The following is a 25906-nucleotide window of genomic DNA, read 5'->3' as shown; positions in this document are numbered from 1 at the left end:
TTGCTGCGTCTAGCCCTGGTGGCATCAGCGTGGGCCTCTGCGCCCGATCCGGGCCAAGTTCTAGTTCGTGCGCCTCTGTCTAGCGGCCACGCGTTGGCCCTTTTGGCAACCCGGCAACTCGCCCCTCCTCGAATCTCGGTTGATGGCGTGGGGGCTACTGGCGTGGCTTTTGAATAAAGTTGGTTGTCCTGGGATTCCAAATCACGCCAAGATGATGAACTGCCAGATGCGTGTGTCCATCGACCTGGTCAGAGTGTCGTGTTCCGCAAGGCTCCACCAGCGAACTCCATTGGGCGATCCATGCCTGGAGATTGTTGGACCGGAGGGGATTCGGTCGAGCGCACCCGTGTTTTTCTTTGGCTGTTTTGTTTTAGAGGAAGTGCTACGAAGCTCTACTGGTTGTTACCATCATAGAGCATGCTTTCTCGTTCCATGGTGAAGTCAGCCGACGAAGTATGTCATTGAAGCGGGGATTTGTGGACTAGCAATTGTGGTTCTATTCTGTGTGGCGATGAGGAATAGGCTTAGTATTTTGTGACTTCAAGCATCGGCATCATTTGTGGGGGTGTCAGTACATGAGAAGTTCAAAGTCTTACCTTGCGAAAGGCATTGTTTTGCAAGTGAGGACTTTCTGCTGGGTGAAATCATAAGATCTTTGATCGGGCGACCACATCGCGTGTGCACTATTTTTTTCTTGAAGGCGCCGTTTTTAGTACGAATGGATCACTGTAGCGGGCTTTTCTTTTTTGTAATTCTTCTTTCTTTGTTTGCCGTTAGGGTAATATATTATTGCAGAAACTAGGTGTAATTGGTATCTCCGCGGTATTAATATATGTTTTTTTGTCAAAAAAAAAGCCGAAACACAATCTTACCCCCATAGTTCATGGAAAACCTCCCACACATCACATCACATTGCAAATTCACAAATACTAGTACAATACACATCTATTACATATCGGGCGCCTAATCAGGCCACTGCAACAACAATCACGCAACACTAGCATGGCCTCAGAAAGATCGGGCGAGCACCGATTCTCTTATTTATTACGATGAACTGAAGCCGCTCTGCTTCCGGATCATCAGGTGACATGGTGTCGCTGTCGGCGGCCAGATCACTTGGTCGCGATGAACAGCCCCCACTTCTGCTCGCCTGCAGAGCTCCGCTTCAGCTTCGCGCTCCAGCCGTTCACAATGTCGTCATAGTCCTCCTGATCATACATGGATGGAGTGAGAAACCAGAGATGATGAAGAAAATGCACAAATGGAACGGGGTTCAGAAAGTCACCTGGGTGAAGTCTGCCAGGAAAGCCTCTTTGGTCTTCTCAGTTTCAGCTAGCTCCCTTTCCAGAACCCTCAGGAACTGAACCCCAGCGCAGGAAAGTAATCATCATGTTAACGGATTGCTACAATTGTCCAAGAAATTTACAAGAATATGACCAGAAAGTGCATAACCTGGTCGGTGCGGTCTTCGGCAATAACATCGTGGAAACCAGCATCCTCAAGCATCTGGGATCGTGTGTAAAAGGAGGTCAGAATAGTTAACCCGTTTGAAACAATTCTGCCTGACTGTCAGACAATAGAAACAAACCTTTCCATAGGTCTTCACATCATGGAGGTCATAGCCTCTCTGCTGGATGTATGCAGCAAAATCCTCTGATGGCTTCCCAGCGTTTCTGCAGTAGTCACTGATCAGGACTTTGCCGCCTGATTTCAGCCACTTGAAGAAGTTTCTGAACAGAGCAGGTTTGTCCTGAAAAACACGTGCACCACTTGTCAGAAATATTTGGGCTACATCTATTACCAGTTATCTACATGCACAAAAAAATTGAGTTGGAACAGTATAGTCTATGCAGTGAAACATACCTGAATGTGAAGGATGGTGTCACGGCTGTAGATGACATCGAACGTGTTCTCTGCATATTCCTTCGTGGTGCAGTCAGCAACCTCAAACTCAACTGAGCACGAGCGCCCGATTGCGCGCTCAATCGCGAATGAAACCATGTTGATGGAAAGGTCGATGCCGAGAACATGGACATCATAGGTTTCAGCCATGTAGAAGTCGCCTCCTCCGATGCCACATCCGACATCAAGCACCTTTTGGCCAGGTTTCAGGTCCAGCTTGTCCACAAATTCCTTGGTGGTCTCTGTTGTTTAAGACAGAAGCTTTGGTTATAAATTATAGCAGTGCAAGGTATAAGTCACTGGATTTTAGTGTTTTCTCTAAGAAGAAAATCACAGGGGAATTTGGTGGTGAGGAAATGAAATTAGTTAGCTCACCGAATCCACCAGTGCTAACATAACCCTCTCCAAACACACGCTCGTAACGCAAGATCCCAGTGGATTTGTACTGCACATTGTCCAGGAATCTCTGAAAGCCCTTGTCTTCTGTGGACTTGACCTTCTCCCATAGCCAACATATCTATGATGCAGACACAAGGTTTTGTCAGTAATTCTCTCTGAACAGCACCGATGCGATAGTCGTATAAAGGAATGGGAAGTACCTGGTTTTGGTTTTTCTTGCTTTTGACATAAGCTCCAATGCACTTGGAAGTTACCAGAGAAAGCTCAAACGAATTCCCTTCTTGGTCATAGGAGTGGCATTCCTTAAAAATCTATTTGTCATATATAGAAAACAGTTAGCTACTAATGAGATAAGCGAAAGCAGTATCTATTTGTCACCACGATGGATATGACAATTAGAATTTTGCACCAGTAAATTATGAATCAGTTATCTAACAAAATGATAAGTGGGTTCAGAAAGCTGCAGCACAATAGACTTCAGGTGGAAGTGCAGAGGAAAAAAAAAGTTCAGATTTTTTTTTTTGCGACAATGTTCAGAGTTATGCCAACCTTTGTGTAAAACCTTGGCTCCCGGTAGTGCGTTGGGTTCACTTTCCTCTTGGAATCTCCAGACTGGTGAAAGCACGATTCCCTGATGAAAATATGCCCACCAACCTTCAGCCATTTCACTATTCTGCCTATCAGCTTCTCAACCTACAGCACAAAGTAATACCAGTTATAAGTTATGAAAGTTGTAAGAGTATCACAAGACGAAGTAACAAAAAGTTACATCTTTTTTTTTACTGAAGTAATCAACTCTTTCTCTCTTTTATCAAACACAAACATTAGCATGATTGAAGTACGGCCTGATCTTGCATACCTCCTCGTCGTTGAGGTACATGAGCAGCCAGTTGGAGAAGACCAGGTCGATGGAGTTGTCCTCGATCTTGAGCTCCGGCGACGTGACGTCGGCACACTTGAAGGTGATGTTCTTGTAGATTTGCCCATTGATCTCCTCGTTCTGCAGAAAATCACAGATCAGAGAAGTGGAGAAACTTACTGACCTGGACTCATCTCTGAATTCCAGCTACCAAGCATGACAAGAAAGGTAGCTCACCTTCTTGATCACACTGTCGATGAAGTCCAGCGCCAGGACGTGGCCGGCCTCCTTGGCCAGCTCCCCCGTGAAGCGGCCAATGCCGGCACCTAGCTCCAGCACCGATTTGCCCTCGTAGGACGGGAGTATGGACAGCACCTGCAGGTCAGATCAACACTGCAAGTCACACCTTGGTACTGTTGAATGGTGGAACAGTGTCAGTGTTCGTGTCCGATCTTGGGGGCTAGTCCCACCCACCCACCCACCCACCGCTTCATGATCCGTTTCGAGCTCGAGCTCTGCCAGTGTCTCCTCTCGCGTCGGCTCTGCCTCGGCCATGCTCACTCTACGTCTATCTCCTGAGACGATTGGTCCGCGTGTGAGTGTGTGCAATGGAGACTGCAAGGTCTTTCCTTTTATCAGGGGCTCGATCGCGATGATGCGCAATAGCAACGTGCTCAATGATGATGATGACGCTATGCGACAAGCGAATCAAATAGCTAAAAGAATGCTCTGACGAGTGGCCATTAGGGGGCTGAAAGAGCAGAGAATCGTGGTGGGCAGACGGAGAGAGACTGCAGGGGAGAGGGAAAGAAAGAGCCATAGGCCCATAGCCCATGGTTGTCCAAGATTAGGTACAAAAAATGGCGTAGTTTATAGGGGAATCCGTCGTGTGCTTGTCTTTTTTATAAAGTCATGATTATAATATATAAGCTATAAAGTCTAATATATGTTGTTACTGTATAATACTATGTTGCATCCATCCCAATGCAATTTTTTCTGCAAGATTCCAAGTGTAATGAATCATATGTCACTGGACCGTCCTTTTTTTTTCAGGACGTGTGAGTTGCTCTTGGTCTTGAATTGGCCTTTTTTTTTTACCTCCAATCCTCTTTTCAACTGAGTAGTGAAGCTACGGTTCCCTCTTATCCTTCTTCTTCAGCTCCGGCGAGACGAAGAGGAGTCGAATCCGCATCCAGCCAGAATAGATGAGCCCAACAAACCTGGTTCTGTGGTGGTTGCAAGTTGTAAGACAAGTGGCTTAGTGGTAGTGGACAAGTCCCTACACCCAATTTGTTTTTTTCCAATGCATATATTTTCATTTTAAACATTATCTTTGAAATTTTGATCTTCATGGTTGAAGTTGCAACATTTTTTGCAATCCTTTAGCTCTCTTCTTTTTGTATGATTAGGGTTCTCAGCACAATTTTAAAGAATCAATCTGACGATTGTTTTTCACCTGAATTTTATCCTCCATTAGATTTTTTTTGTTTTTCTATGTAGTAACAAACTTTAGAGCTATTTTATCCTGAAATATTGCCTACGTTGGGCTAGAATTAAACAGTAGTGGTGAGATATTATTATTACTTACTTTTATTCAGAAAAAGTTTTTTCTAGACAATTCGAACTTTCAACCAAAATTTGAAGTAATGAACTTCGGAACTTTGAGCCAACATGGAGCGGTGATGCAAATATTTCAATTCAGCAAAGAAGCGAATGCCTCCATGGCATGCCATGTCAGCAAAATAATCTCCCATAATAGCCTAAATTGGAGTCAAATGGTTGTGGTGGGGTTATGGATTGAATGCCTAGTTCAGTAGGTCAGGGTTGAATTACTCAAATGAGGATAGGATTGGGATTTATGATTTCTTCGTTGGTTATGACTGACAAGATTCATGCGCTAGCTAATGCAACTAGAAGTTTTAACTAATGGAAGCGTGGACATCGAAGGGCAACAATATTTTTTTGGATAAATTGCAAAACCCAGGACACGAACTCGAGACCATAGGTCCTAAACTCCTAATACCATGACAAAACAAGCTTCATGCACTAGGCAACATAACTAAAAGTACAAACTAAAGAAAAGGGCTAGTAAAATCTACTTATACACTTCAACCGTGACAAGGACAGCGAAGAGGAATAAGTGAGAAGTGCAAGATGATTAGATTGTCAATTCAAGCCTGCTGAGTTACATATTCAGGTATTCTCATGAATTATGTGGTTCTAGTGGCAGTTTATAGTGTGTTGCAAGGTTGTCAGAATCGATTCCCAACACAGGCAGCCCAGTCCTCCACTACGCTATTGGTTGCCTGTCAACATTTATCAGAAGAAAGGTAAAAAAAATTACACTGCTTTCAGCGATCCGACAGACAACTACCTGCCATCTTTCTGAGAGGCTCCTGATCATAAATGGAAAGTCGAGATTCGACGCGAGCCCAGGGGTGGGCGTGAGTGTAGTCGTGAGAAAACAGAAATTGACATGCTAGAAAGAAGAAGAAGAAGAAGAAGAAACCTAGCATCAGCGTCTTGCCCAGCGCATGACGCTAACGTTGATTCATTATCTTTGGCCGACAGAGAGGTCTGCCCCGAAGCGAATTGGTACCAGTCCAGTCCCTATCGCGGCTTTTCTTCCGATGGCGGAAAGCCAACCACACCGCATGCATGCAGAGGAAGAGATATAGTACGACAAATTATGAAGATTGTTTTTATTTTTTTGCATGACAACGGTCGATCGAAGAAGGATCTAGTATCTCTCTTCATGCCACGCGTATCAGAATAAGGAGGAGATATACGGCAAGTGAAATTGGTGGTACCTCGGGCCGTTCCTCCTTGTCGAGGTCCTTTGCGCGGGAGTCGAGCATCATGGACTCGACGGTGAGGTCCCTGGAGTGCTCCTCCCAGTAGCTCTTCTGCACCTTGCGCTCCACCTCCACGAACCCTGCAGATCAGGGTATGGCGAGGAACGCAAAGCCAAGAACTCCATCACGATCCGGCCAACAGCAACAAGAACAAAAGAGAGAGCATTATCCGGCGTCCACCGGCTCACCGTTCTCGACGACGGTGATGGTCTCCATCTTCCTTCAAAGGTTCTCTTACAGGCAAAGAAGCAGCAGAGGAATGTTCACTGCAAGTTCAGAAACTGTGCTTGCGTTGAAAGAGTGTGGTTAAGGCCGGTTTGTTGGGGTGGTTTGTTCAGGCGCCCTCGACGGCGAGGCGGGATCGGGAGAAGCCGCGCGAGCGGCGGTTGTTGGAGAGGCCCCTCTGTTGCATATATCAGCCGCTAGTCAGGGAGAGAGTCGCTCCCGACGCCTACGGGAGAGGAGGAGCCAACAAGAACCTCTTGTGCTGCGGTGGAGTGCCAAGCGTGTGTTGTGGATCTCCGGCGAACGGGTCGCTGGTTTTTATAGCCGCGCGCGGATCATGCCGGGCGTCGCGGCTGCCTGGCGCGGCAGTGCCACGGTGGCGGAAACGAATCCCGGGGTGGATCTGGGTGGGGCCGCGGAGGTTCTCGCGGGGCCGGGTGGCAGTCTGCGAGCGCGCAACTTGTCGCTCAGCCTCGTCGGTTGGTGGTGCGCGTCGTCACTCTCCTCAGTCTCCATCCATGAATCAAGCACGGCCGCGGCGAGCGGGGAGGAAACGGCCCTCGGAATCTCTTCGGCTCGCCAATGGCCGCACAAGGGGGACACCGTGACAGTGCTATGCCGGACCACGACGAGCGAGGCGATTCCCGCACCACATGCATCGCTCTCACCCGCTCGCGCGCGCTTTCAGGGTACAGGGTGAAAGCTCTTCAGCACCAAGTTTTACCCGCCGCCGGGGCCGACCAAAGATTCTACCCCCTCCATTGCACAATCTTAAACTAAAACCACGCCAAAAACTATGGAACGGATGAAATTTAAAACTGGCCATATATATCAGAAGATTTCTCATGTTTGGTACCGCAAACAGTCGAGCGGAAAGAAAGCTCCGCGTAGACGAGACACAAAGAGCGTGAGACTCTGTTGTGACGGTGCAAAGAGCGTGAGACTTGACATACTCGCCGCCGTGCCCTCCTACTACTAACAACCATCCCTACACGGCTACACCCTATCAAACCCCATCATCACTCCCACAGCAAGTTTAATAGAAGAATAGCTCGTTGTTGGCTATAAGCCATTGCCACGTCAATACGTATAATAGTGAACTCTATAAATCTACATCCCTGAAAATGAGTCTATTGATTCTCTTCCAGTTAGCTGGATCATAGGGAAGATGATTTACTTCACGAGTGATGTCTCTAGTTCAAGTCAAGGATGGCCCAGCTACGCTAGGGAAAAAATAGAAAAAGCATTTGATTCTTTCATGCATACTCCACTTGGCTCGCTGAGGAGGGAAAGCTCTTCAACAATTAGGAGTGGAAATAAAGTTCGAAAGCTCTTGAGCTTAACGAGTACTCGAACGACTTGGCTCCACTAAGTTCAAACTCGGATACTGATGAGTAGAGCCACGCTGGAAGCTTTGGCTCGTTAAGAAAACGAGGATAGCGAGTCGACTCAATAAGCTTGTTGATATCCTTACGGTGATAGTAGTATACTAGATCATAGATTAGTCAACATCAAAGAAAAACCGACACTAGTAGCCAAAAAAAAAAAATACATGATCACTCTAGTTAAATTTGCAAAAATCTGCACGAAGAGGCATAGATGATGAACCATCCTCCTTGTACTCTTATTCCATGATGTGGTTGTGTTGTTCTGCTTCCTAATGAGTTTATGAAGCTTATCGAGCTAACTGGAGAATTTAACTAGCCGGGCCAAGATGAAGTTTTAACCTCGTTATGTTAATGAGTTAAGTCGAGCTATCCCGTTAACTAATGAGTATTAACGAGTTGAGTTGAGATGGCTCAGTATCCATCCCTATAATCAACAAGTTCTACCGGTAAGGGCTAGCATAAAATTCTACTCCATTGTTCCATAATTTTGAGGTGAAAATTGACTAGTTCAGAACATTTCTTGTGTTTGTTACCGCAAACCGTCAAGCTGAAAGAAAGGTCCGCGTAGGCGCAAAGAGGGTGAAACTCTTTTGTGACGGCACAAAGAGCGTGAATCTTGAGATACTCGCCGTACTGCTAACCATCCAAGAAACAACTTGATCGTCGTTACAAGTGGCAACGACCACTTCACTGCCTTTCTAGGTTTCCAGTACTCACCTGGTGAAGGTTTCTTGAGCCGATGAGATCATAGCGATTCCATCACGGCCATGGGGCCACTATTGATGGCATTCTCCGTTTCAAAGGGACAAAACCAAAACATTGATCGCCCTGTTTCTGGTTGCTGCAGATGCAAGGCAGCGCTACACTCACCTAGTATGCGCGTGGCGCCGATGCCGTGGGCAGGCATTGTTGTCTAGCCTAGTAGGGATCGTGAGATATTATGCAGCAGCTGGGTGGTGTCGTGGCCTGACGCAAGTACCTCCGTGGAGCTAAATAATTGGGGGTGGTGGATCCCCTGGGACCTACATGATTGATACCTTTGCCTGCTTGATTGTACTGGGCGTAGTACAATATGTTGAGGATTGCAAAGTTTACTGATTCTTCAGAGTAGATCGAATCTTTGCTACATTCATGCAGATCATCGCAATGCACCCAAGTGGAGAGGCACATCATAATTTCTAGTGCCACTATTAACATTGCTTTCAGTGAGGGGGAACATCAATGTTGATGGTGTTGACATCGTTTTAGCAGATACACCAATCTTATCGCTCCATTTCGAGGGTGCGAGAGAATCAACCAAAGACAACGACGGAAAAGGCTTTTCTGAAATAGTTGCCAATTGCAGGAATTACCAGCTGTTGCAGCAGCAATTTTCACTTGTCGGACTGTTCATGGGATCTACCCTCCTGCCGCACCCTACAAGGATCAGAAAACTTTAGGGCAGGCAGGTGGTACATGTCGCCACGTAGGTGGGGAAGCAACAACTGCAACCTACAACGATCAGGAAACTATAGGGCAGTTGATGATGCAGCCATGTAGCATGTAGGTGGGGAAGCAACTGCACGGTGGCTCTTCTCCCGATGCGAAAAGTCAGATCACCGATTGAAGATTCTTCTGTTTGTTACTCTTGTTTAACCCAATAGACGACAAGTATTGTAATTTGCAGAGAAGATTCACTGTCATCATCTCGTTTTATTTTCTGCCGAAACAAGGCAACTAGCAAAGGGTCGATCCATTGCGAAAATGAGGAGGACAATGACATCAGGCAAAAAAATAGTACGTGGTCCTAGCAAAGGATCGTCGTGACTTTGAGTCTTGCCTACTTTCTTTAGACATCTTACCTACCCTAAATTTCAAGGACAACCTTTAGCATGTATGAACCTGGACGATTAACCTCTCATGATTCAGATGAAGGGGAAGTATAATACATAGCGGGACATGGAGCATATAGAGCACCAACAGCCAAAAAAGGTGCAAGATATACTGAATGTGAGATGGCAAGTTAGCAACTGAACAGAACGCAAACTGTTCAACCATCCATTGCATTCCCACTTTGTTATACATAACCACGTCCTACTATTTATTGACATATAGCTGATGTTACACAAGTCACTACTTTCTTTACAACAAGGGTCACTAGGCAGTCCCGTGTGGTGATGAGCCAATACACATATCATTACACGAGTGGCATACAGGAATGGCCAGGCGCAATGCATATTACAGTCACACGAAAAATCACATTTCCTCAGGATACTATTAGCTCCTGCTCTATGCAGCCTATAGAAGGCTGCCACCAAATGGGTTGGCTTGCTGTTGTGAGTTGTTGGCCGCCGGGAATGCCCCGAAACCATTATCCAGGAAAGGGTTAAACGCAGGGGCAGCGCCCGGATGCTGCGGCTGAACTGCTGGTCCGAAGGGGTTCTGATGGATCATCGGCGGCATCTGCTGCTGTTGAGACATGGCAGCCATTTGAACTGAAGGCGGGGCAGCGACATGATTCGACATTGCGAAAGGATCATTTGTCATGAATGGGTTGGGAGCTGATGAACCATACAACTGCTGTTGTTGTGTCTGCCTATATGCCCCCTCGTCATAAAGGCTATCCAAGATAAGCTTGTCTAGTCCACCACCCTGCATATAGAGTGATTAAATTTAACTATTTTTGCAGGTGAAGGGAGCTTCATAGATAAAGTAGAAATTCATTCTACTGTTTAGTGAAAGCAACTGATAAACTTGTGACCACAAGAGAAGGGTTTGAGCAGACAAAACACCAAATCACATAAAACGAATACAATCAACACCCAGTGTACCATTAGATTGTTATAAGTAACGAATCGAAACAGACAGATTTTATGGTCAAGAATACTGTGTTAAAACTATCAAGGCATATTAACACAAATAGGTACAAACCTAACAGCAAACAATTTCAACTACAAGCCAGAGTAAACATTAAATCCACTTCACACCCTATGAGATAACAAGGTGGAAAAATGAAATGATGCTATCAAGGAGTGCAAATGACTATTTATTTGACGGTGTACGAGATACACGTCAGAAGAATTGGACATCAACAAAAGACAAAAGGGAAGGTACCACGCTTATGCCCCTTCTTATTCTTTGCACAACTCTGGTACTGTTGACAAGGTATAGGAGGTTGTACAACAAATTGTACTCTTCAATGTCATTAAGGGTGCAAGTGGCATACACAGGTGGATATGGACTCTGAAACTAGTAGAGCTCTCCAACACTTGGAGATTGAAGATGCAGGACGAGAACAAGATCACATGGATTAGATACTTACACTTACGATCAATGACTAGAGTTTAATCCAGTTGCCTAATAACTTCTACTTTAAGATCAAAGAAAGTACACAAGAACAAGATTAACTCCACATTTTGATTAAGAAGAGCTGCTAGCCTAAATTACTTGTATAATGCAGGTATGCATGACCATCTTTCTAATTCAGCCTACTAGGTAACTCAAAATGGCAGCAATTACAGAGGAAAACATCAACATAAATAAGTGTCTGTAGTGACCAACTGCACAACCTAACATTCCTACGTCACTACATGAGAAGATCAAGCAGAGCATATAAGCCCTGTCCTCATATATATATGCCTACTTCTCGGTGATAGCTTGCAACGATTATTTAACTTGTTATACTTCCACTCAGTAGGAGTTCGGTGTCATGGTAACAAACAATTACGGTGTCAATAATATTCGTCTTGCAACGGTTATTTAACTTGTTATACTTCCATTCAGTAGGACTTCGGTGTCATGGTAACAAACAAAATACGGTGGCAATAATAGGGGTGCCATGTCAGAATAAGTACAAGTTGTACATTGATTCTGCCAAAAGCATAGTTGAACAACTGAGCTGGTTCTCTAAATGTGATTCAATGTGATCCAAATTTTACAAAAACTTAGAACTCCAAATAACAAACCATGACTAATACTGCCCAAAGCAATCAAAAAACGCCTCAAAAGAGCATGTGGGATTATGGATATCCACAAGAACCTTTAACCATTGCAACGAGCAACGATGGCCAACAGCCCAACAGTATCAATACGATAAAAAACCTCAGAAAAGAAAAGAATAACAAGAGCGGAGAAACTAACCAATTGACTATCTGCAGCAGACGAATTTGTGTTACTTGGAGCAGTAACCAGGGCAAGTTCCCATCCTGTTGGATCAAATCCTTTGTCTTGCCATCCAGTGGTGCTAGTTGTTGAAGTACTCGCATCTAATACATAGAGATACAAAATATCTCTCAGTTAGTTGATTAGGAGGCAACATCGTTAAAAGTCACTAAGAATTCAATCATGACTTGGTACCTGATGAAACAATGGCTAATGCAAGAGCATTGCTCTCCTCTATTGCTGATACACCAGGGCTTGGATCATTTAAGCCCTATCAACAGAGGATATTTAGATTGCCAAAATCAAAGCAGATTTAAATATAGGTGTTCTTTTTCTTACCAGTAAATCACCAGTATCGGCCACAACAGTCTTGGAAGGAGGTGAAACAACTTCTGCAACAGGCTGTTCTGGAACAGGTTCTTCAACTGGTGGTCTTTCCTCTTCAACAGGATCTGGTACAGAAACTTCCTCTGATTCTTCGGGTTTATATGTAAGAAGAAGCCTCTCAGGAAATTCCTGAAGGAAAGACAATGCAAATATTATGAATTGACCAACTGAATAGCCTAGATGGGGAGCATAACTAACAGAGTTGTACTCCAAAGCTAGCTTACATGAATAAAAGAAAGTTAAGTATGTTGATGTGCCTAAACATGTTACATAGTAGTTAAAATAACAAGCTAATGTAATAGGCTTGTTATATTTACCACATAAAAGGTATGCCTCAAGGATGCAAACTATTATAAATAATATAACAAGGTTTAGGCTAAGGCATGGTTGGCATTGTGGTGGATTATGATAACCTCATTTGATTGAGCCGGTTTTAGATACTAGGGTGATTGGCTAGCCTTTTAATCATGTAGCTAACAAATAGTAGGGATGTTAAAAATGGGTTTACTCAAACCGTGCAAAACCCACCACGGTTCCCTATTCCATTTTTTGAACTAGCTGAACAGCTCTACTGGACTATATAGATACTTATGATTGTACTAGCATCTGGAGCTGCCAGGTTGGACAGGTTTGTTCCAACCTTTTTTTTAACACCCCTGATGGATATTATTGAGTTCAACATATATGACTAAATAAGAGAACAAGCATTGGATAACAGAGTCAAGACATTTTACAACTTGTTCATAGCAGATATAAAATCACAGCAACCGCAAATAGAACCTATGGAAATTTGCATGCTGACATTATAGTAGCCATTTCCTGTACATCCACTAAATCTATAACAAAACCAAAGACAAATGGCGCACGCTATTCCTTTAAACAGATGAGAACAGGCTATCTTTTATGTAATATTTTGGAGATCAATTTAGTATCACCTTTTCCCCCCATACATTTGTATCACACCTATGCTATGTGATCAACTGCAGATTGGATCATGCTGGATGCATCTAACATTTCAATGAAACAGGATCTTCACTAAAAAATATCTAAAAATAACAAATACAATGCTCCTTGCCTCATTTCCAAGCAACTAAGAATATACAATCGATACCTAATTACAAGAAGCAAATAACACAATTGGTAGAATAAGAACATGCAAATACCTGAAAACAGAAACAATAATTTCAAATGTATCATCTAAGTACTGACCAGTGGATCTCGAACTGGAACCATCCGCGGAGCGTCCCTCACGTACTCCTCCATGGTCACAAGAAATGTTTGCGGTGGCTGAGGAAAATTACTTAAATGAGACGATTTGCCTAAAAGCTGATATAAATAATTAAAAAATAGAGAGCTGGCACAAAACCTCACCTCCCTCAGAGTGGGAAACTGAAAGTTCCTCGCGAGTTCTAGACCCCTGCAATTTTCATAGAAGTCTGATAGACTCCCTGCCTGCATCAAAACCAGACCGGGTAAGAATCAGAAGATACACTATAATTTTGATCTTCAAAATCCAGATACACTCCACCATATCCTCTTCTCAGCAATTACCTGCTGGCCAGCCCTTCTGTAAATTTCGAGGGCCTTAAGTGCTTCATGTCTTGCCATCTCAAAAAACTACACCCATAAACAGGAAATTAATATATCTTACATGCAGATTGTTGATCACACCACAGTAGTACAAATAGTAACTTGAAGATGCCTTTTACCTTATCGACAAGGTTAATAATTCCATCATTTATCGCGCAATAAATTTTGAAACTCTCTTTTAGCACCTGTAGAAAACAGAGTGAGTCACTCCAGAAGAAAAATCAACATATTGTAAGTGGTGCTCAAGTGGAGAAAAATACATCATTTTATTTGATTATCTGGCAAAACAATATAGGAATATCAAAGCAAAGGTGAATAACTTCTAATTTAAATACAATCACAACAAAGACATAAATCAGGTGTACAACTGAATAATTCTAGACAAGGAATCTCTGTAAATTCAACACGGTTATGATTAAGAATACGCAGAATCAGCCGATACAGAGCACTGGAGAAATATTTGTCATGGCGGTGATATGAATCATTTACGGAGAAGGAAGAACCAAAATCTGTTCCCTAGACTTGTTATGAGACAAGAAGATAACTATCTCCTATTATAAGGCAAGAACAAAACTCTAACTGCGACATCTGTTCCCTATACTTGCCAAAAAATTCCACGTGCAGCTTATTATGAGACAGTTCCGTTGGTTGCACCTCCTCCAAGGTCCAACCAACTTTATCCATAACAACAGAGAAATCTTTTTTCCCCAGTTCCTCAAATAAGTTTATGATGGATATGCATCACGTGAAATCAAATATTGCTTTAAAGTAATGAGCTTAGAACAAAAACACAGTAGAGGCTATAACCCAAACAATTAGAGCTTACCAAAGCTAGAGCATACTGCACCAAATAGTTGTTATTTGCGGCTCCTTCAGGCTGCAGCACCAAAATGTAAATTTGTGTTATGCAACATACGGTGATAAAAATGACAACAATTGAGAAATTCTCGGATCCAAGATTTTTAGCCTAGAGTAAAGAGGATAATCACCCGGCATCCAACAAGTCGATATAGTAACTGCTGCAAAGCTGGCAACTGCTCTAATAGATCTTGGGACTCTAGTTCACGAGTTCTACTGTGCCCCTGATGAAATAATAGCATCAGTTAAAGCAGTGATTAGTAGGTGAGAATCCATACTCAGATTTAGTATGTGTGGTCATCAAAACTAGTGACTGGTTTAAAAAATTGATACGATTCTTCAGACCTTTTCAGGACCTTGACCTTGTTTGGATAAACGCTCAGCCTCTACATCATATTTTAGGATCCTGAAGCATTCCAATCTTTCCTCCAAGAACTGACCATATGTGCGAACCCATGCAGAACAGTCCCAAGCTGGACAACAGTCAATCTTAGTATAAAGGATGATAAGCACCTCAGCGGTATTTCCTACCAAATGAAGGGATACTAACCAACTGGGCTGGAGTCATCCTTGAAGTTTGAGAGCTGCAGAATCCGCCCCCTTTGTGAGAAGTTAAGAAGCTCTTCCCGGAATGTAGGATCCCCCTCTCGTAGAAGTCTATGAACCACTACAAGCGCCTTCAGTGCTACCTGTATGTTACAGAAAAGGGATGGGGTAAATAAATTGACTGCTTTATAAGATTCTGAAAGATTTCAGGATTGAATCGTTTTTAAGGTGTAAACTTTAGTTAATATTACTAATGAGAAAAGGGATGATAGAGTTGAAAGCAACCAGCAAAACGGAGAAATATCGCATGCAGAATCAACAGCTCTGGCATTGTAACATAGCGTATTTTGCACATCTGGCTCCAGCATTTGATATGTTTTTTCATCTGTTTTAATTTAATAAACTAACAGTACTACCATTTTTACATAAATCCAAGAGAAATTGTAACAACCAACCTAGGTTACATCTAAATACAGAAGTTACAGATTGGCAATACAATAAAGCAATTGCAAATACTAAGACTCTTCTACGATGCCAGTAGAACCAGTGTCATCATAGCGGGCAGAGAGATATCATTTGAGAGTCCAAAATGCATGTAATCAAGCTATCATCCAAGGCAACATCAACACAAGAGCATAAATGGAGAGGAAATGAAGCTTACAATCCAATTGCGGGTCTTGGAGAGACGGCGAGAGAGCGCGTGGATGCAGTAGGCGATGTCCGCCCGGGGCCTGGCGATGGACGTCGCCGCAGCAATCTCTGTATCCCCACCCACCAGACAAGTGAATAATCAAACAACGAATGAAACCAAAATAGAGAACACAAGTTACCCCCTACCCTCCCCTTGGGGCCTCGCACCTAGAGGCACGATCTAATTATGAACCCCAGGGAACTCTAAATTAGGGGCGAAGCAAAAACCGCGCAGATATAGGGGCGCGCGCGCGTGGGGAGGAATCTTATCAAACGCACTTCGGAGGTGGCGCTCCTTGGGCGGGCACTCCACGTGGTTAGTCGCCTTCACGATCGCCACATCCAGATCCTACAAAACAAACAGAATCCCCAATCAAACCCAGCGCAGATCCGGGGCTCTCAGGCGCCGCCAGCCCACACAGCATACAGAAAAAACTAGGGTTCCGACGGATTCGGCGCAGATAATAGGTCAGAAAAATCAGGGGATAGGGGATAGGGGTTCGGGATCCGGCGGGCGGACCTTGAAGTCGGAGTTGATGTTGGCGAGGCTGACGGTGGTGGTGTCCTTGATGGCGCCGTAGGCCTTGCGCCAGCTCTGCATCGACGCCATTTCGCCGCCGTCCGCCGGCCGCCGGCCGCCGCCCGCGATGCTCCTGGGCCGCTGTTGCTCGCTCGCGACGGTTTCCTTTTTTTTTTCCTCTCCGCGTTGGCGTTGCCGTGTCCAAGTTTCGTGTGGTGTGTGACAGTGTGTGTTGTGGGAGGCTGTTTTTGTGGGTGTGATAATGGGGAAGTAGCGGGTGTTTTCTGTCAAGTTGACGGCGTCTCTCTCGCGGTCGGCGCCTGCGCGCGGAAGGTTCCAGACTTGCGGTCCATTTTCTAGGGACACCCTTGGGAACTCGTGAATTTGCTGCTGCTGCGGCGTTCTAGACTAGAAGAATGAACTGCTCTTCGCTTCATATGTTCACATGAGAGTTAATTCTTCTAGCTGACGTCAACAGTCATATTCTGCTCTCCATCTTTGTTGATCGATCACAGAAATTTATAAACAAGAAACCTTAGTTGTCATTCTCTACCTCTAGAGCCATGGGTCGCTCCCCCTCTGCAAGCGACGGCCATTTCGATGATGTGGGGGCGGAGGGACTCAATTATCTTCTCTCTTCGGTGTCATGCCACGGCAAATGTCGGTCTAACGGTGGTGGTTTTCCTTGCTACAATCCCATCTCGAGGATGTTTGGTTCGATGTTGCTAAGAAGCTTGACACATGTTGTCTCTATGAGACTTTTATGGATGAAAGAGTTCGTTCTTCTTGCAAACGTGCTTTTGGTGTGGCCATTGTGGGCATCGTTAGCGACAGTCGTCGTGTTGTTCAATAACTACTTCAAGTTTTTCGGAGCAAGGTTGTCGTTCTAGTCTGGTGACTGGTAGCATATATCGGGTGGTATCCCCACCAATAGGCTTGTCATGACTGCCAATCCCCTTCGTACTCGGCATCCTACTATTCGGGCAATTCATCGAGGTACTTAAATGTCAAAAAAATTATTGATGTTATCTATCGTCATTGAGGCTGTGATGACAAACTTAGTGAGAATTGTTTTTCTACGTTTATTTACCTTTGTTTACGGCTTTTCTTTCTCCGTGAGTTTAACTGTCCAATTATCCCGTTGTATTTCAATTACTTTTATTTCAGGTTTTTCTTCATCGGTAGGTTTAGTTGTCCCATTATCATGTTGTATCCACTATTCTCTTCATTTAATAGTATAAGCCACAACTAAATTTTAAGATTATTTTTGCTGCTCGTCAATCTGCACACTTTGTTGTACAAATTTTTTCTCCATGACTCTATTGCTTTTCCTGAAGAAAAGAGAAAATGTTTTGCTTTAGTTTGAGCAAGAATTTACTAGAACTGCAAGGTGTTTTGTGTGATTTGCTACCAAGAATGCCCAGACCGATTCGCTGTCGGAATCTTCTTTTATACTAGTTAGCCGTCTCTGGCATAAACAAATGACGTTGATTAGTTAGGACTTAGGAGGGTCACCTGAAGAATTGAAAACTAAACAAACAAAAAGTAGGCACTGACTTCTCCGCCTTTCGGTTGCTCCCTTCTGCGTACAGTATTGTGAACCCTTTGATGAAAAAACGTGCTGGACTCATGCTACCATATGGACCAAACAGAGTGTCAGACGAAATTTCATGCGATAACTTATGACGACGATTCCGCAACACAATCGGCTTGCTGATAACACAAAATTGTACTGCCATTGTTGCCCAACGAGCAATTTAAGAAGTTAAATTAAGACAAATTATGGTTGTTTGTCGGTCGAAGCATTTGGACTTTTGGGGCAGACTATTAATCATTTGCCCAGTACCATATCCAAGTTCCTAAGCAACCATATAATCATTATAGAGTTTTATTAGATGGTAGTTGAGCATTTTTGCTGCAGATGATTGTTCATGATTGTGTACGAAAACTTAAGTAAGCCAACTTGCACGCGTTGACGTGATGTGGAGCGTGGACACAGTCCAGCCTGGTCCAGTCGCGCGTTCCGACAGTACCAAGAGGGTCCCTGTGCTCTTCTGGCCAAGGCTTTCCCTGTCCATGGCTCCATGCAGCACATCAGCTTATATTTAAAAAAAGATATACAGCACAGCAGCACCAGCACTCTTTGTTGTTTTTGGCTTGCTAATTGACACAGGACTATAGGTCATCTCTAACGACTAATCGCAAACGGACATGTTGGTTACATAGGTACAATCATAATATTTCAAACAGTCCTTAACTAATCCTGGCCATAGAGTGACTAGTGGTTGGCACCTGGCAGTCACATGGAGCAGAATGACCAAGAACTGAAGTACTGAACCATGGGGGGCACTCAGATAAATGCAACAAAAGATAGGGACCAAATGATACAGCTGAGCCATAAACTTCACTCATTACTTCATCACTCATCAGTCAGACAGTCACCACAAAGGTGCAGTCCACCGACATATAGTTGCGATGCCAATGATAGTATCAAAGCACAACTGACCTGTCATGGAATCTTGCACCCCATGATAGGGGTACTTCCAGATCAGCAAGCCATCAAACATCAACACCCAAGCACATTGGAGTGGCCATGAACATATAATAATGATCATGTATAAGGCCATCAGGGTCTCGAAAACTTTGCTTCCATGTGAAACATATATGTACATCTATCTTCGTATCGGTATACGTATATTTATCGTAGTGTTTCCCATGGACAAATATATATCATGACCATAGCTACAGAAGAACTGGACAATGTACATAGCTGTGCCTGCCTGCCTACTCCTCCCTGGGGATCCACCGGCTCCACCAGATGCTTTTGCTCTGGCTGGTAAGCTCACCCATGCTCTCGTTGATCGTTCTAACAACTTTTCTTTGCACGCGCAGCATGGACGCGAGCACATTGCGCTGAGCACTGTCTTTCTTCGGTTTGATCTCCTGCACAAGAAAAAAAATAACACAAATGGTCAGTGTTCTCAAGCCAAATCATCTTATGTTTACCCCACTTACATCAAACTGCTTCAACAACTCATATTGTTAATCAGTAATCACTGGCATGTTCTTCTCACTATGTCATACATACCCTGAGGTCTTGAAGCTGTGCTTCTGTGAACCCTCCTGCTGCTTCTGTTCCTGATCTTGCCATGAGGCTGATGACCCATCGAGCTGCCTCACTATAGTCCTTCTGAGTCGCACGAAACAGTTGCAGGCTCAAGTTCTGCATCACTGAGAGGCCGAGGAGCCCTTCACTGTTAAAATACGGATGCGCCAATGCAGCCTTGGCGCTGGTCCTTTGCCGCGCTTTGTACCGGACCATCGACGTCAGGAGTTCCCATCCGATACCACCATCTAAATCCAAGATGTCAAAACCCCTCCGAAGATCTGGAGTAGCTCGTGGTTCTACCAAATTCCTCCAAGCTTCCAAGTCATAGTTACATCTCTTCAGTTGGCGGTTAAATTGTATCAGGCTGCTGTCAGTTCTCAGTGCTGGAAATGCCTGCAAAAGAATGATTTGTTCAAGGTAATTAAAAAGTACAAGAATTCTAACTCTGACTCTATTGGATCTAAGATGAAGTCATGTGATGTATTGAGAGCAAAAGTTATTGTAATATGTTGCCAATGAACTTCCCAGTTGTTTAATGCAACTCCACCCAATCGGGAGTTGAAAATGACAGTTCAAATGTGTTAAATATGGCGCCCCTGTCGTGTGGAGATGCATAAATGCTACCTGGAGCAAAGTGTGGAGATGCAGCTAACAGCACAACACGTTTCACATATGGGGTCTTTTACGGTACAATTTACTAGTCATATGGACTAGTAGTATTTTGGAAAATTTATATGGTAATAAAATCATGACACGGATTTGGGTGGATTTGTTGCCATCTTTACTGCAAATTATGTCACGTCAGAATTTGATAATCCGTTCCTACTTGCCAAGCATGCAAGTGACACGTACTATTTTTTGTCCACTAGATGTTAACCGACTCACCCCTAGCAGGCTAGTAAGTGGACCATATTTTGGGTGCAAGGTTATTTTCTGTGTCGAACATTAGTTCAGCCAATGATGCCCACGTAATCTGCATTACGATTGATTTTTTTTTCACCCATGAATTTACTGGTACTGTAGGCTGCAACTGAAAGTAATCATACCTACTTTGAAAATTCGAGGAAATGTCATGTAATTTAGATTATATTCGAATGAAAAGTACTAAATCCAAAGTGTAATATGCAAGTAAAAAAATTTCGGCAATTTTGGTGGGTAATTTTTTTTCTCAATATGGAATATTTGTTCTTAATTTTCCTAAGAACATATCAACCATGGCGCCGGAGGCGCCGCTACGGAGGCCGCCGGCAAGGAGGACGACATCAGGCAACTCGCACACTGGATCATCGATCGCTGGCGGCCGCACGCGCTCAGCCGCGCACGCCCCTCCTTCGTGCGGCGTCGTCATCCACGACGGCCTGAGCCGCACACCTTCGACTCTAGCTCGAAGGACGTCGGGGACGGTTCAATGTCGCCGCCCCAAGGAGGAGGATGTTGCGGGCTCGCCACAACCTCCGCAGGCAAAGTAAAGGTGGTGGGAGATGGAGGCGGAGGCGCAGGCGACCTTCCGTGGCGGCGACGACCCGGATGACTTCCCGGGGCAACACCTCATCATCGGCCTCTCCGTCGACGAGGACTACCGGCAGATCAAGCTTGACCCGCGGCAGGCGGCGGTGTGCTCCGCCATGGACAACGGCAAGAACTTCGTCGACTTCGCCGGTCCTTCCGAGCCATCGGCGCCAAACGAGGAGGAGGACGACTGGTCCTTTGACGTCTCCGATGACGACGGTGGCGGCAACAACGCGGACAACCTTGACTACAACACCTTCCAGGGGCGCCGCCGCGCCGCTAGTTTATTTTTTAAAATTTTTAGTTTAAATTTGAGTCAGTTTTGTATAAAACTAGTCTAAATTCGTATGAATTTAAGATTTTATTACATACGATTTGGGGGGGGGGGGGGGCTGTCGTTTGGGGGCGCCGGTGTGGGAGCAGCACCCAAATGGAGAATGTTGTGCCGACGCCCTCCATACGGCTGTGTCGGCACCCCTGTCGGCGCCTATTTGGAGGGCATCGGTGGAGATGCTCTTACCACTGCCATTTAGATAGAAATGCATCTTCATTGTAATAGAGTTTTTACCTATTTTAAACTTTGTTTTGCTAATATGAGATTGTCACTCACCCAAACCACTGAATTTATCTATGAAAAAAAATACAGTACATTATTTCATGGAAAAGTTATTATCATTCTTGTTATTTTTTAAACAGAAATGAACAATTTTTTTATAATTGACCAATTTCTCGGTTCAGATTTGGGCACTCCATTTATACTTTCTCCACTCCCATTGGCGGATTTTCTCTATATGAACTGTAATGAGATCCAAATTCTCTAGGCACATGCACGGATTGTTTATAAAGAAATAAAATACAGAAGGTACTAGAAGCTTCCCTAAAAAGAAAATCTATTATAAGAAATGTTAAGCGAAGGAAAGTTTTTCTTTATTAGATGTGCGCCTGCCAAATTAATACTTAGATGGAAAAATACTACTCTTCGAAACGACTAGTATTGATTAAATTGGACCATTGGATCTATTGATTGGATGGCTAATATTTGCTTGTCCCTACCGTAAAAAGCCTCTTCACATATATACTAACAATACACTCGGCATGTAATATAACAGAACTATTTCTGAGGTTATGCAAGTACAGATTAACACGCACTCAAATATGTAATCTCATGTAGCAGTCACAAGGACCAGACAAGCAAATCATTAGTTTCCCTTGCAAGTTAAAGCAGTCACTACAAGCTTGAGCAAGAAATAGAAAGGTGTTTCAACGGGACATGAACAGACTGGACGAGTCTGTCGATAGCAATATAGGTAGAAGGGAGAATAGTAATATGCCTTTCACACCATTGGATAAGTTTCGTGCAGGACAGTTTGAGAATTCGGAGTTCCATAGCACTGTGTCCTAAATTTAGGACCCATGGAACGAAGAGGTTTTCACAGGAGACAGTTCAATTATTGCAGTAATAAGGAAAGGCATACATTAGAATGCAGGAATTTCAAAGTAAAATGTCTATTCCCGCATGAAATCAGGAACCAATAATAGTTTGATGCTACTTTTAGAAGTATAAAAGCTAACCCTACCTTCCTCTGGTTTTACTAAAACAAAAGGACATAAATCTGGCGAACACATAAACACAGATACTGTGATGACATACCATCTGCAAGTATATGATGCCCAAGCTGTATATGTCAAATCTGTCAGGAAGGTTCAGCTGCCAAGGAAAAATGGTTGTATTAGCTGAAGATATTATCTTGATTGGAACAACATTATGACCTGAGAGAAATAACACAGTTCCATCACGGATTCAAGCTTTTAATAAATACCTGCCACAGAACTGGAGATAGAGCAGTTGCAACTGGAGCAGAGGGAGCGGATGGTGTTTGTGTGCTCATGATATATTGCTCTGGAGCAGCATACCTGCAAATTATTGGTAAAGTTTCAAGCAAATCCCTAGCAAGCAGTTATCTTGGAATCTTTTTCCTGGTAATACAGTTCCTAATCATAAAGGCAGCTTGGTTACCTTGGATCCAAAAGAAACTCCTTAGGAATATAGTTGATGCCGACTCGTAAATCAGCTGCTGCTCCAAGATCAATAATTTTGAAAGTACGGGAATCTTCCAGTGGGCAAAAAGCGAAAGATCAGTACCGAAGATTTATTTAATGAAATTGCAAGCAATATATGTGGTGGTTATTACCTTCTGAAAATATCACATTTTGGGGTTTTATGTCCCTGTGCACAATCCCTGTAGAATGAAGCCCATCAAGAGCAAACAAGAGTTGTCTCATCACCGTTTGAACAATCTTATTCTCTCTCGCTATTCCCTTTGGCAAATCTTGAACATTTCCGAGAATCTTAGTCTCAACCTAATCAAGCGCAAACAGATTTGCACTGTCAAAAATGCAGCAATCTCACTTTTTCTATCAAAACTGTCGAGTTAACGGTACATTAGAAAGATTAATCGTCTTCCTACAAATAGGCGAGAAGAATTTTTTCGGGAAGGGGAGTACAACCCTGGCCTCTGCATCAATCGATGCACAGAGCCTTTTACTAAGAAGTTCAGGCTTTTATTAAGGTGAGAAGAATAAATGATTTTCATGTAATGACAAGATAACGTTCACAAGACAAACCTATCAATCTGTTCTCACTAACCATTCCTACATTCTATCTAGCAAAGTGCCTACAGTTTATTCCAACAATGAAATAGCATGCTACAGCTAAGAACTGGTTGGTTAACAGGAGTCAATTTGAAAATGCAACTTGACTGATTAAAAAGGGCCCTTCAAGTCTGATGTGCTTACATTGTAGGGGAACTCCTTACTTTGCATGAGAGCAGAAAGTGTGTCCTCACCTTCATAGCGCCAAATAAGCCAGTATTCATCTCCCTTACCTTTTGCTTTTTTCTAGGAAAACATTACATATTGTGAGTTCAGGAATCAATCAATTAAACAGCTAAGAACTCCAGCACTCAAGCTAGAGCATGTACCTCACGAAAGCCGTAAAGAAAATCCGCGCAGCTGCTAGCACATGCCCTCCTGACACGCTCATTCATCCATATCTCTACTGCGCCATATTCTGTTGCCTTCTTCACCACCACAGCACCTTGCTTCAAGATTGACAAAACAAGTCGTGTGCATTAGTAAGACAGGTTTTGCCCACTTAACTGACACATAAAGTGGATATAAGCTGCACTTCAGAAGCTTTGTTTTGCAAAATTTTGACAGGGTTTTAGACTTTATAGCTGCCCACCTGAAACCATTGATTTCTGCTTCGGCAGCAACTACTCAAATTGATTTATAAATCGGGACAACCAATATTGAATGAGCATGTCACAATGTGCAGAGAGAGACATGTTCAGTTCCTTCAGGAGCAACTTCAGTCCAAATGATAACATTTCAATTTACCCGGTTGCTCCATGTTCTCTACTAAGGCAAGGAGCAACAACCACCAGCTACCCAAATTCTACACACACACACAAAAAAAAAAACTGAAGCGAAACATGCATATGCAAGTACCTCGGCGTTCACCTTCTCCGCTGCTTTGGGGTCAGATAGCGACGCCTTGTACACGACCCCGAACGCGCCCTCCCCAAGCTTCTTCCCGGGCACGAAATCGTCCTGCTCAATCGCACCATATTAGCACGAATCGAATAAGGACGAATGAATCGGAAGCTCAGAACAGTAGAGAGTGTGCTACCTTGCGGAAAGTGGGGCGGTAGAGGCGCTCGGCGAAGGCGAGGACGAACATGTCGAAGAAGCCCGGGGCGACGCCGGGGGTGGCCCAGAGGTAGGACGCGGCGGCGAGCGCGAGCGCGGTTCCGCCCGCGGTGATGGTGAGGCCGTCGTTGTGGGGCAGCGTGCTGCGGTAGATGACGTCGCCGCAGGCCATCACGGTGCAGGGGAGCCCCACGCCCACCGCCTCCACCAGCTGCCGCCCCACCTCGGCCCCGAGCTCCGCCGCCGGCCGGAACGACGCGGCGGAGGTCCCCGCCGGCCGGCGCCGGCGGCGGAGGCGGGTGTCGTGGCCGGGGAGGAAGGATGTGGAGAGGCCAAGGCTGCTGCTCGTCGCCATTTTCTTTTCTTTTTTTGATTTTCCGTGGTTCGAAAATGCGGTTACACTACTTATTCGTGCGCCATTTTTGTTTTTTGAATTATCGTTTGGATAAAATCGAACTTGTGGGAGCAGATGCGTGTGTCACGTGGCGCCTGGCCCACCTGTCACTCGCTGAAGATAGCAGTGGCGCCGCGTGCGGGCTCCATTTGCGGGAATTTGTTTCTTCAGAAAATTACAAGCTAAAATCCACATGTGATTGTAGAAGTAGAGTTGATGATTTTATTTCAAAAAAAAGGAGTTTATGTATTCTTCATGATTAATTTGTTAGTATTACTAATCTTATTACTAATGAGCAGTTTCTCGGTCAACAATATCAGGTTGATTTTGAGTGAATTGTATTTGTGCACAGAATACAAGAATGGAGATGATAATTGTGGCTGTGGGGAGATGGACAAGGAGAGAAGCATCACCTTGAACGAGCTAGTGGCTAGGATTAGCCCTCAGGTTGGTACAATGCCAGGCCGGTAACCATTGTGCGATTGACTCGTCGGGACTACTACTGGTTGAATTTCGTGATCAAAATATCTGGGATGTAAATGGCACGCTACCGGATATAGAAATTACAATGGCTAAAAGAAATTACAATGGCTAAAACAAGTTGAGTTTTCTTTCCAAAAATTCAACCGGACTATTAATAATCAACAACAGTATAAACAATATAAATTAAGAAATATGTACTTTGATCACCTAGCTAAGATTACAGACCAAGGTTTTGATTACCGGTTTGATTTTTGCTCGGAGGGGACTGGAATTGGGGGTAACCATAAGCTGACAACTAACGTTACAGAATTACAGATAAGATTTGAATTTAAATTTTAGAA

At 44.0% G+C, this 25906-nt stretch overlaps 3 protein-coding genes across 3 annotated transcripts; all 3 read right to left on the bottom strand.

The window, feature by feature from the left end:
* Positions 1–880: 880 nt before the first annotated feature.
* Positions 881–6502, bottom strand: LOC124707189 (phosphomethylethanolamine N-methyltransferase-like). Its single transcript, XM_047238847.1, has 12 exons — positions 6204–6502; positions 5971–6095; positions 3398–3535; positions 3161–3301; positions 2851–2994; positions 2502–2612; positions 2278–2419; positions 1864–2144; positions 1589–1750; positions 1453–1506; positions 1286–1360; positions 881–1208 (listed from the first exon to the last, which is right to left on the bottom strand). Exons 1-12 carry the CDS (start codon positions 6229–6231, stop codon positions 1113–1115), a joined length of 1497 nt encoding a protein of 498 aa, XP_047094803.1. The 5' UTR covers positions 6232–6502; the 3' UTR covers positions 881–1112.
* Positions 6503–9630: 3128 nt separating this feature from the next.
* LOC124707188 (putative clathrin assembly protein At2g01600) lies at positions 9631–16475 on the bottom strand. The gene is made up of 15 exons (XM_047238846.1): positions 16360–16475; positions 16119–16188; positions 15811–15908; positions 15154–15292; positions 14949–15076; positions 14735–14827; positions 14572–14622; positions 13865–13930; positions 13707–13772; positions 13527–13607; positions 13365–13442; positions 12108–12284; positions 11964–12039; positions 11748–11872; positions 9631–10259 (listed from the first exon to the last, which is right to left on the bottom strand). The coding sequence occupies exons 1-15, from the start codon at positions 16447–16449 to the stop codon at positions 9906–9908; spliced, it is 1692 nt and encodes a 563-aa protein (XP_047094802.1). The 5' UTR covers positions 16450–16475; the 3' UTR covers positions 9631–9905.
* A 2510-nt stretch (positions 16476–18985) lies between these two features.
* On the bottom strand, positions 18986–25053 carry LOC124707187 (serine/threonine-protein kinase STN7, chloroplastic). Its single transcript, XM_047238845.1, has 10 exons — positions 24669–25053; positions 24500–24589; positions 23959–24078; positions 23774–23875; positions 23170–23338; positions 22995–23088; positions 22798–22891; positions 22629–22685; positions 19448–19861; positions 18986–19302 (listed from the first exon to the last, which is right to left on the bottom strand). The coding sequence occupies exons 1-10, from the start codon at positions 25041–25043 to the stop codon at positions 19144–19146; spliced, it is 1674 nt and encodes a 557-aa protein (XP_047094801.1). The 5' UTR covers positions 25044–25053; the 3' UTR covers positions 18986–19143.
* Between the last annotated feature and the right edge of the window lie 853 nt (positions 25054–25906).

The sequence above is a fragment of the Lolium rigidum genome, chromosome 4 (genome assembly GCF_022539505.1).
Source record: "Lolium rigidum isolate FL_2022 chromosome 4, APGP_CSIRO_Lrig_0.1, whole genome shotgun sequence".
In the NCBI taxonomy this organism is placed as follows: domain Eukaryota; kingdom Viridiplantae; phylum Streptophyta; class Magnoliopsida; order Poales; family Poaceae; genus Lolium; species Lolium rigidum.
This window is presented reverse-complemented; position numbering and strand designations above follow the sequence as displayed.

Excerpts from the sequence above, each read along its gene's own strand:
- LOC124707189 (XM_047238847.1), bottom strand. The coding sequence starts at position 6,231 with ATGGAGACCATCACCGTCGTCGAGAACG. Across the intron at positions 2,145-2,277 it reads TGTTAGCACTGGTGGATTCG|AGACCACCAAGGAATTTGTG; the intron begins GTGAGCTAACTA and ends CTTAAACAACAG. Across the intron at positions 1,209-1,285 it reads TCCTGGCAGACTTCACCCAG|GAGGACTATGACGACATTGT; the intron begins GTGACTTTCTGA and ends ATGTATGATCAG.
- LOC124707188 (XM_047238846.1), bottom strand. The coding sequence starts at position 16,449 with ATGGCGTCGATGCAGAGCTGGCGCAAGGCCTACGGCGCCATCAAGGAC. Across the intron at positions 16,189-16,359 it reads ACATCAACTCCGACTTCAAG|GATCTGGATGTGGCGATCGT; the intron begins GTCCGCCCGCCG and ends TTTGTTTTGTAG. Across the intron at positions 10,260-11,747 it reads CTGCTGCAGATAGTCAATTG|GGTGGTGGACTAGACAAGCT; the intron begins GTTAGTTTCTCC and ends CTCTATATGCAG.
- LOC124707187 (XM_047238845.1), bottom strand. The coding sequence starts at position 25,043 with ATGGCGACGAGCAGCAGCCTTGGCCTCTCCACATCCTTCCTCCCCGGC. Across the intron at positions 23,089-23,169 it reads AAATGTGATATTTTCAGAAG|ATTCCCGTACTTTCAAAATT; the intron begins GTAATAACCACC and ends GCCCACTGGAAG. Across the intron at positions 19,862-22,628 it reads GCATCATATACTTGCAGATG|GCATTTCCAGCACTGAGAAC; the intron begins GTATGTCATCAC and ends ATTCTTTTGCAG.